Source organism: Calidris pugnax, unplaced genomic scaffold (assembly GCF_001431845.1).
Source record: "Calidris pugnax isolate Ruff unplaced genomic scaffold, ASM143184v1 scaffold135, whole genome shotgun sequence".
Taxonomy (NCBI): Eukaryota; Metazoa; Chordata; class Aves; order Charadriiformes; family Scolopacidae; genus Calidris; species Calidris pugnax.
In genome coordinates, this window is record NW_015090961.1 from 3131353 (window position 1) to 3142023 (window position 10671).

General features: G+C 54.7%; 1 protein-coding gene across 1 annotated transcript in view; it reads right to left on the reverse strand.

Moving 5' to 3' along the window:
• ASTN2 (astrotactin 2) overlaps window positions 1-8743 on the reverse strand; it is a 145791-nt gene extending 137048 nt beyond the window's left edge. The window contains exons 1-3 of the mRNA XM_014952355.1: window positions 8616-8743; window positions 8142-8246; window positions 6044-6223 (exon numbers count right to left, since the gene is read on the reverse strand). Of these exons, the coding sequence (XP_014807841.1) occupies window positions 6044-6223; window positions 8142-8246; window positions 8616-8694 (364 nt within the window). The 5' untranslated portion in view covers window positions 8695-8743. The remainder of the gene's footprint in view (window positions 1-6043; window positions 6224-8141; window positions 8247-8615) is intronic.
• Between the last annotated feature and the right edge of the window lie 1928 nt (window positions 8744-10671).

A 10671-nucleotide genomic window follows, 5' to 3' on the forward strand; every position in this document is an offset into this window, starting at 1 on the left:
CCTGGGCAGCCTCTTCCAGGGCTCTGGAGAAGAGAAGGCTGAGGGGAGACCTTATAAATGCTTCCAAGTGTCTGAAGGGTGGGTTGAAGGAGGATGGAGCCGGACTCTTTCCAGTGGTTCCCAGTGACAGGACGAGGGGCAACGGGCACAAGCTGGAAGATGGGAAGTTCCACTGCAATGTGAGGAAGAACTTCTTTGGGGTGAGGGTGGCAGAGCCCTGGAAGAGGCTGCCCAGGGAGGGTGTGGAGTCCCCTTCTCTGGAGATCTTCAAGCCCCACCTGGATGCTCCTGAGTGCTGTGCTCTGGGCAACCCTGCTTTGGCAGGGGAGTTGGACTGGATGGTCTCTAGAGGTCCCTTCCAACTCTGACAATTCCATGACTCCGTGAAGCAGCTGTTTAAAGAGCTACATACCCAGCACAAGAAGCTACGACGTCTTTGGGTAGCGGCAACTAAGCCGTGACCACTTGTTCTGGGCAGCACCCAAAGCCCGGGCTTCTAACGGGAGGAGGGGGGAGAGCCTGTTCCTTAATCAAAGGGGGCAGAGCTACAAAAGTAAAAAATAAAGCCAGATGCTCCATTGTAGAGCCTAAGTGATTTTTCTGGGTCATTACTCAACGCGAGGATTTAAAGTTATTTCATTTTGCACAACTAATTACTCCGCTTGCCTGGCAATTTTGGATTACAATGAGCGGTGCATAAGGTCATTTAGCAGCCTGAGTCACAGCACATATTTTAGTCTAAACTAAATTTCACGGCAACCAGCAAGATTGTTTCTCCCTCCTCTGAACAAAATGTCAAAATCGGAGGCTTTGGAAATAAATATAATGACGGGGAACCGCGAGCGACTTAAAGAGTGTTACAAAGGTAATAGAGCGGTTGTTTAGAGGAGCCGAGCTCAAGGACGGGGAAATTCTATACACTTTGCTTCTGACCGAGCAGGTATAAGGGGAAAGCCATTATCTCCTTTAATAGATGCAAAGCTGCCCTTACAGCTTTCTTAATGCACCTGATGGCATCTAGGAAATGAAGACTAAAGGTTCCCCTGGACTGGTTCAATCTTAATTGTGTTAACGGCGGTATCAGACCTGACGGGAGATGAATGAGACCTGGGGAGGGCAGAACCACAGAATCTTCATGGTTGTAAGGGACCTCTGAGATCATCAAGTCCAACCACAAAAAACCTCCAAACCTCACAACCAGACACAACCCAACAATCCCGGGCACTAGAGCAGGCCCTGAAGTGCCACATCTACACGGTTCTTAAATCCCTCCAGGGATGGTGACTCCACCACCTCCCTGGGCAGGCTGTTCCAGGGCCTGACCACCCTCTCAGGAAAGTCATTCTTCCCAATATCTAATCTAAACCTTCACTGCCCCAACTTCAAAACATTTCCTCTGCTCCTGTCATTATTCCCTTAGGAGAAGAGGCCAACCCCCACCTCTCTGCAGCCTCCTTTCAGAAGGGACCCACAGACCCCACTCAGAAGAACGTGGGCTGCTACTTTAGCCTTAATGTGCCTGTAGTTTATGAAGATCTTTTGTCTCAACTGCTGCGTTCACAAGAAAGCACGAGAACTGGAACCTCTGAACGGTACATGCAATCAACAATATATAGTCGCAGAGAAGAGTACTGGGAAGCACTGGGGAGTTTTGGGAGGCTGGTGGGCAGAAAGCCTTGGGGGGTGACGGGACCTTGTCAGGGCACAGCCCCTCCCTGGGTTATTTTAATGTCGGAGGTGTTACTGGGAGGGAACACCTTTCACACCCGTACCAGCTACTTCCAAAGCTCCACTTGCCGAGCACCCAACCAGCCAGGTGACCTCAGCCAAGGAAACTACCTAGAGATGCTAGGAAATGCAAAAAAACCCCAACCCAAATATTTCCCTCACTGCAGACCTAAAGCAGGGGAACAGTTGGGTTGTGAAACCCTCTGACCCTCCTCCACCCGTGCAGAGGACATCCCGAGCCCAGCAGCATCCTCTCCCCGCTCTCCAGCTGGGCTTCTCCCAGGTCCATGGTGGCAAGGGAGAGGATCTCCCTCCAGCCTGGGTGCTCCTCCGTGGCAGCACGCCACCGGCACGCCGGTTCTTTTTCCAACTTTTCCCAGCTGGAGAACAGAAGTCTCCCACGCTGAGGCTCAGCTGATCCGCACCGTGTGGAGGAAAAGAGCTGTCACTCACACATTTGACAAGACGAGACCCTCCGCGTTTCTGCTGATAACGTCTCCGTTCTCGCCGAGTGCCAGAGCACTTAGAGACATTTGTTCTGCATTTTGTGTATCGTGGTGGCAACAAGAAAGCCAGAAGAGCTCTTGGGGAAATCCCACCAGATCTGTCAGGATTTGCCATCAGAGCAGCTCTTCCCTTTCCCTAACCAACATCTCCTCCTCCTCATTCAGCCACACCGAGGGGCCACAGAGCAACCAGGTCTCTGACAAACCTTCAGCAGATAGTAGGGAGAAATTCTTTGCTGTGAGGGTGGTGAGAGCCTGGCCCAGGTTGCCCAGAGAAGCTGTGGCTGCCCCATCCCTGGAGGGGTTCAAGGCCAGGCTGGATGGGACTTTGAGCAACCTGGTCTGGTGGGAGGTGTCCCTGCCCAGGGCAGGGGGTGGAATGGGATGATCTTTAAGGTCTCTTCCAACCCAAACCATCCTATGATTCCATAAGCAGTCCCTGGCAGGTGGATGTGCTGGACGCAGGGATCGCTCTCTTTCCTCCTCTACATTTTCTGAGCATCCTTGTGGTGGGTTGACCCCCAGCCTCTGCCTCCCGTTTTACCTCTGAGCATTATGTGGTGAGGAACACCCCAGTTGGACTGAGCAGTCCTGGCTGTTTTCCTTCCCAATATCTTCCCAACTCCCTTGGAAGCCCGGCCGCTGTGCTGGCAGCAGCCCACATGCCAGGGTGGTACTGACACTGCTGTGGCCTCAAATCCAAAGCTCGGCACCACAGGGGTTGTGATGAAGCCACTTTGCTCCATCCTGGCCAGACCCAGCACATCTTTACACGCCCCAGGGGGTGGCTGGGGGTGCTGCATTTGCCCCCGCTGCCAAACAGAGATGCTCACACAATTGGTACAAACTTAATGAGGTGCCGTCAGCGTTAACTGCTGCCTTCGACAGGGGAGAAGAGCGACGCGGGCTCCTGTGGCACGGATCAATGGCCAGGTCGATCTCCAGGTCCCTGCTCGGAGGATGCTCCGATGAGTTCAAGCATTACTTGGCTGCACAGAGCCAGAGCAAACAGCGCCCCCCCCCCCAAAAAAAAAAAAGGGCTTTTAATCGCTCTGCATGAAATAAAATTGGGGTTTGGTATGGTCTTGCTCGTGGGTTAACACAGTTCCTCAGGGGGAACCTGGGGGATGTTTCCATCTCTGTCCTGAATAGAGCCTGGTGCATCTTGGTCCAGGATTCATTCCTGCAAATCCTTGGGAAGAAGGGCAGGAGGCTCCTTCTCCTTCCCCCAGCACACACCCTATCTGTTTGAAAGAGGAACATTTCACATTTCTACAAGCAGAACAGCCTGCAAAGGCTGCCTACAGCCCTCCCGTCCCACCAGGGCCAGGCAGCAAGAAGACACCGACGTTCTATGGTCCCTAGTGAGAGCCCCATCCCTTTCTCCTCCGTTGGGTGGAAGGAAGAGCTCTGCAGACACCCACCCACCTCCCGTCCGGGCTGCTCCAGCCTCAGCAGAGCCAGGACCGGGCCCAGAGCTCGATGAGGGGGTCGGGCTGCGACGGCAGGCACCGTCTCCTCTTCCAGCCCGTGTTTTCAATTAGGGCTCGAGGCGCTTTACCGGCGGAGGCCTCCCTCCCGAGGCCGGGCCGATTGATTTATGAAGTTGATTAAAATATTCAAACGATTTCGGGCGACGCTGCGAGCCCGCCACCATGTGCGTTTTTATCATAGTTGGTGCCGTGCCAATTAGCTCGAGACTCTCCTCTCCCCCGCCTCCCCCCACCTGCTTTGTGCGCTAACAAATGAGGGTTATCCTGGCCGTACTTTTGTATTTATTCGAGATGATGCATATGTGCTCTCGCCGAGCAGTTTGGAAAGGGGCTGGCTGGCAGTGGGGAGCCTGGCGGGGCAGAGCTGTTTCCGAGCGGAGAAGGCATCCAGAACTGTCTAGCTGGAGCTATTTATTCAAATCTTCCTTATGTCACTGGCAAAATGAGGGTAAATCAGTGGAGAAGCTGGGAATACAATCCATCTACCATAAACTGCAAGTTCTTTCTCTTAGCTCCACTGGGGTTTCTCCCAGAGAGAGCCTTTAGTTTTTTGTGGTACCTTCTCCGTCCAGAGCCGATCTCTGCTGGTATCAGCAAGAGCCCTGAACATCCTTGATGTCTTTCCAAGAGCATTCTCTGGCCATCAAAGAGCTAAGTAAAACACTGGTCCCCTCTGCAGTACCCAAAGTTCAACCTCACTGACCCCACCAGCTCCTGAAAGCCATAGATGGAGCCACCCACGAAGAACACATTCAGAGCCAGCACCCAGTGTCCAAATGCCGCATTGTCAGAAATAAAATACTTAAGTCCAAGGAATAACATGCAAAACCCCAGGGATCCCTAGGGTTTGGGGTGCTCGGTGGGCAGCGAGGAAGGATGCTGTGGATGCCCCCAGTGCTGGGCCACCCCTGCGAGTGGCACGGGGCCGGCACGGGTCCAGGGGCGCAGGAGGGGAGCGAGGGAGCCCGCCTGGGCCAGCTGCATATCACGGACTAAAAAGGAAATTATTTCACCAGCAAGGCACTGCTCGGTGCCACCACGAGGCTTTGTGTTGAGTCCCAGGACCACCACTTGCCCTGGCCAGGGGGAAGGCAGGGGGCTCAGAAATGGAAGACATTTCACCACCAGATCCCGTGTTGCCACTGATCATCTCCCCTCCGGCCCCAGCGCCGGCAAACAGGGGCGATGCTCACGACGGGCTCAGACTGCAGCATCCTCCTCTCCTTCCCACCCTCCGGCATCTCCGGAGAAACCCTGTGTCTGGGGGGACGGTGCCGGAGACGTGGAGCCACCCCGGGTCCGGCCCCACCAACACATTGGCCCGGGGATGGCAGAGACCAGTCCCAAACAATTAATAACATGGCAACTACATGAAAAACACACCTCCCCGACGCTTCCTCCTGCTACACGGGGACATTGCTAAGGCAAACTTCATTTATCACTATTTAAAAGCCAAACAGAGGAGCACAGGGTGATATGGATACGCCGAGGAGACGAGCAGCGCTGGGGAGACAGAGGGAAAACAGGAGCAGAAAGGGAGGGAGGTGGTGGGAGGGAGGAAACCTCCATCTGCTGGCTTCCAGGAGAGGAGGCGGCTCCTGGCAGCGCCCACGGGGCAGGACACAAGGGACCTTGAGGACCTCGGTCACCATCAGCCCTACGACGGGTCCGGTGAAACACCACAGATGTTTTTTGATGGAAAAAAAATATCAGACCCGGGGAATATCCCCATCTCCCCGGAGGAAAGAGATGAATTGGCAAAGGGAAGGGCTCCAGCGATAAGGGAGTTTTTATAAACATAACCTAATTGTATTACTTCAAAGTCCTGAAGTTTATTGCCCTGTTTAATGATGTGTCTCGTTATTTATGGTGTAGCACAATGAGTCTGCTATTGATTTAATACACTTCCTTAAAGACCGTCATTGTCACAAGCAATAAAACGAAGCCATTCTGACACAGCTCGATTGTGACACATCTCCATCACCCAACCCTGAGCACCCCCGGCGTGCGGGGGCCACCGTGGCGGGGCCGGGGGTGAGTGGTGAAGGGGGTCTTCCTAGGGAAGGACGGAGCCAGAGCGCAGCAGCCGGAGGGCAGGGGCACTCAGGATGGGTTCCCCTGGCTCAGGGATGCTGCCCATGGAGATGTGCCACCATCTCCTGCTGCTGGGCCATCAGTTGGGGACAAGACTCCTGTCTACACCTACTACCCGGCGCGGTGACGGTGTATGTGCAGGGGAGAGGGGCTGATGGATGGAAAACAGCACCAACGATAACCAGGATTTGTGCCCCTGCCCGTTCCCACCGCACTCCTCACCTTTCTGGTACTGGAGCCAGAGCTGCTGCTGGACCTTCTTGCTGGGGAAGTGGATGGTGCAGCTGAACTCGGAGCCGTACAGAGCCTCCGCGATGTAGTGGGAGCCAAACTGCTGGATGAAGGAGAGCAGCTCCTCCCGGCTGCTGTCCTTGTTCAGGATCTTCAGGATGTTTGCGAAGCCTGTGGGAGGGAGGCAGGGGATGGGCAGGGGGGACAGGCAGGGCTGGTAGCCACAGCCTGGGGCAAGGAGGCCCAGAAGATCCTCTGCTCAAGAAATAGAAGTCCCCACATGGGTGCAAAGCACAGCTCCTCCTCTCTTCCCTCCAAGGTCTACATGGTCCTGCCCAGAGAAGCTGTGGCTGCCCCATCCCTGGAGGGGTTCAAGGCCAGGCTGGATGGGGCTTGGAGCAACCTGGTCTGGTGGGAGGTGTCCCTGCCCAGGGCAGGAGGGTTGGAACTGGATGGTCTTTAAGGTCCCTTCCAACCCAAACCATTCAATGATTCTATGATCCTTCGGGATCCACAACCTGCTATTTACCCCGGGCTGTGGCTCTGGCATCCTTCTGTGACTCTTCTCCTGAAGACTTTTCCAAAACCAGTATGTAGGGATGTCCATGTGAACACGTGTGTGCACAGACACACATATCCACACACACACACACAACCACCCTGCCACCAGCCCCATCCCGTTCTGTAGGCTGCTGGGACACCATCAACACCCTCCCCAGAGGATGTGCTTGGCCTTTGCTTTGCAGGAACCACAACCAGAGATGTTCTCCTGGTGTCACTAATTACAGTTTTCCCTGCAGACCATCCCCAGAGTAAAAACCCTGCATAACCCCTAACTATTTTCAGGAAAGCTGGAGATGGCCCAGAGGGACACATGGGGCAGCTCCGTGGGTGCACAACCGTTGGAGCATCTCTTGAGCAAAGCTCTGCAGCACCCAGTGGGGACAAGGAGGACAAGGACATGGACTCTGACTGCTCTGCAGAGAGGAAAAATCGTGGAGGTTTTGGTGACTACACGGTGTCTTGGCACCCTTTCCAGCTGGCTGGTATCACCGTTTTGGTTCAGTGGTGGAACTGAAAACATACTGCAACAAAATACGTCATAAATGTCACCAAAGTGAGGGTATCTGGCTGCCTGGTTGGCTGGTTTATTGAAGGAGAAGGTTGGTTTAATAAAAAAAAAGCTAGAAGAATTCGTTTTGAGCTTAACCCAAATATTTTGTTCAGCTCCGAAAAGGTTATTTCGTTCTGGGGCTCTGCAGCCTGTCTGTGCTAAATCTTTCTTTTTTTTTTTTTCCTCTTTCTCCCCTTAAAAAACAGGTTGATTTTTAAATAAAAAAAAAAAATGCTGTTTTGAAATGAAAAGGCAAAACATTTCAGGTCGTAACAAAATGTTTCAGCGTTTCTGAAACAAAACGTGTAGCTATAAAAACGTGGAAGTGAAATGTTTTGACATTTGCAGGATCCTCCCTCTTTTTTTTTTTTTCCTCTTTCTCCCCTTAAAAAACAGGTTGATTTTTAAATAAAAAAAAAAAATGCTGTTTTGAAATGAAAAGGCAAAACATTTCAGGTCGTAACAAAATGTTTCAGCGTTTCTGAAACAAAACGTGTAGCTATAAAAACGTGGAAGTGAAATGTTTTGACATTTGCAGGATCCTCCCGCCCGCCCCTTCTTCAGCTGCGACTCCTGCTTTATATGACCCGCATTTACAAGCACTTTGGGTCCTTTTGAAAGCACTTTTTTTTCCAAGAATTTACTGTTTTTTCATATATAATCGTATACACAGCCACCCCCATATGGATCTTCCTGCAGCGTGGCTTGTTGCCTTGATCCTGGCTCTGACCCCAGCGCTCGCTTTGTGCAATTGGGCTGCACAACCCCCCTGCCTCAGTTTCCCCCCACCCCCTAAAAAGGAGGAAAATCTCTCTGCCTGCCTTTGGAGCAGCGCTGGGAGCTCGAGCCACTGCCCGAGCAGAGCCTGGAGGTGGGAAATGCTGGTGAGATACTCAGCATGACCGTTCCTTGGGGCAGAAGACCACCACCCACCCACCCAGCCTCCCATGGAGATGCATGATTGGAAACCCTCACCTGCAGAGAGGGTGATGGAGCTGAGCTTCACCCTGTAGAGGTTGCTCCTGACCCGCCAGTGCTGCACCATGGGGTACCCCATCGCCTCGTCGTACTTGATGTCCCCTGCAAAGGAAGAGCTGGTGCTCAGCCCCTGCCCACCTGGTGGCCACACTCCAGGGGACGCTTAATGCTCACACCGAGGAATGGCTTTGCCACCACAGGGGCAAGAAAGGGGATGGCAGCAGGGATGGTGACCTCCTCTGGTGGTCAAGCCATGGGGTCTCCAGGCTGCCTGGAGCTCACAGGGATGGAGATGCTGCCTTGCCCCGTGCCAGGGTGGACTCATCCACCCCATACGCTCTTCCTGCCCAAGGAACGCAGGAGGGATGCCGTGAAGGACCCCACAACACCAGGGATGCTGATGTCCCTCAGGGACCACGCTGGGATCCAGGGTGGGAGAACGGGATCTTGCCCCAAGTGGGCTGCTCGTACCGGTGAGAAGCTGGAGGTCGGGAAGGGGCTCCGAGAGGACGCCACGGCACTGCTCTTCCACGGGCAGCGGGATCACCATCAGCCCATCGGCCAGCTGGGGGAAGTCCTTGATGAAGTTATTCTCCCTGCAGAGAGAAAAAGACGACTGCAAAGCAACGATGCAGGCCACGGCCGGGCAGGGGGGCTGAGCTGCCCCGGTGACATGGGGACGGATGGCTCAGGAGGGTGAAGAACATCTCCTATGAGCAGGAGACCTAACAGAGGATAGGGTTTGCAGCCCCTGCTGCCAGCCACCCATGGCTCCACAGTCCTCCAAGGTGGAGGAGCTCCCTCCTCTAATGAGCTCCCTGAGGACCACGACTCCGTTAGGTCTCCAGCAACACGGGACCGCTCTCAGCCTGGGGACATGGTCACCGGTTTTGGCCCGAAAGTGTGGATTTTCAGTGTGCCACTGGAGAGAGGGCAGACAGCAGTGAGCAGAGGGAATGGCTGCTACACCCCAAAACTGCCCCTTTCCACCACCTGCAGCATCTTCCCACTATGGGACCGTGACCAAGCCCTGCAGGGGGTCCCCACCCCAGGCAGCAGCATCACCCCTGCGGCTTTGCCCCCGCACGACTGGCTGTGTAAAAGGAGGAAAAGGTACATTTCTAGACAGACACACAAAAAAAAATAAAAGCTGGCGTGTGCAGCTCACGGTGCGATTTTACCACACATGCAGGATCTTTCCTAACCTTGGCAGGTATAACATCGTATAATAGGCCCCTAATGAATTGTTTCTAGAACAACGATACGGGGGAAATTATTTGAAATGGTGAACAGACAGGTCTCTGGGAGACCAGCCTCCCCCAGCAAGCGAGACACCTCATGCCCGTGGAAAGGAAACGGGAGGTGGGGGATTTTAAATATTGATCTTAGAGCCAAAATATAGGGCAGGAGGCTCTGCATCCTCCGGGTGTGGAGACAAAAGGACAGCGGAGCAGAGAAAAGGGAGGTTCCTGCAAAATCAGGTCAGCCCCAGGAGTCGGGGGCGGCTCAGGCTGGCACCGCCTGCCCCAGCTGCATTTCTCTGAACAGATTTTCCTTTAAAGAAAGGAAAATCTGCTGGGTTGACCCCTCTTCCCTAGTTTTACCTCCCCGCAGCCCGTCCCGATGTGATGCTCCATCATCCCATGATCATCTCACAAGTGGGAACACCACGGCCACCTCCAAGGGTCCTGCTGCGGTGAGATGCTGGGCTGGTGGAGCACATCCCCGGGGCCCTCCTGTTGCTCCAGGGTGAGGATTTGGCCAGTACAACCTGTACCAGGGGTAAGCAGGAGGCCATAGCCCCCATGCAACCACCCTGGGGATGATCCCGGCCCTGAGGTAGGTGAGGAGCAGCTGGAAAATGAGGGAAGAGGTGGGGAACATGGGAAGGAGCGTGATGGTGTCTCTGCTGCTCTCCCTCAGCAGGAAAGGGAGGAAAACACCAGCGCTACCAAATCTCAAAGCCCTGGAGAAGCACGATGCTGTGCTGGGAAAGAGGGATGCAGCTGCGCTGAGCCCCCCTGTCACCCCAGGGCATGGGGACTGTCCCCTCCCTGATGGGTCACCCTGCATCCCAGGGTGGGCACAAGGGCCAGGTGGGTCACACCAGAAGCCTGTCCAGCCCCCGTGTCCCACCTCCAAGGGGACCAGGAGGGACAATGACATGGCTGGTGGCACCTTCCCAAGTGCTCCCCCACTGTCCCACAAAGGGGGACAGCCCTGGTGGGGCCAGAAGAGCTCAGCCACGGGGGGACACAAACAGGTGGCACCACAGACGCCAAAAAAACCTGTGTTAACCCTGAGCACGGGGCAGAGACGATGCGGAGAAGCAGCCTGTCCTCCCCCCTCTCACACAAACCCAAGGGCACCATCTCATCGACACTGTCCCTGGGCATTAGCCCAGCTCACCCGGGTGACAGGACAGTCCCCAGGGGCTGGTGGCCCCCATGCACGGGCAGCAGAGGGGGGAGATGCTGGAGACGGGTGGAAGGGGACCCCGCAGGCAGCGGCTGCCGCTGAGCTGCCC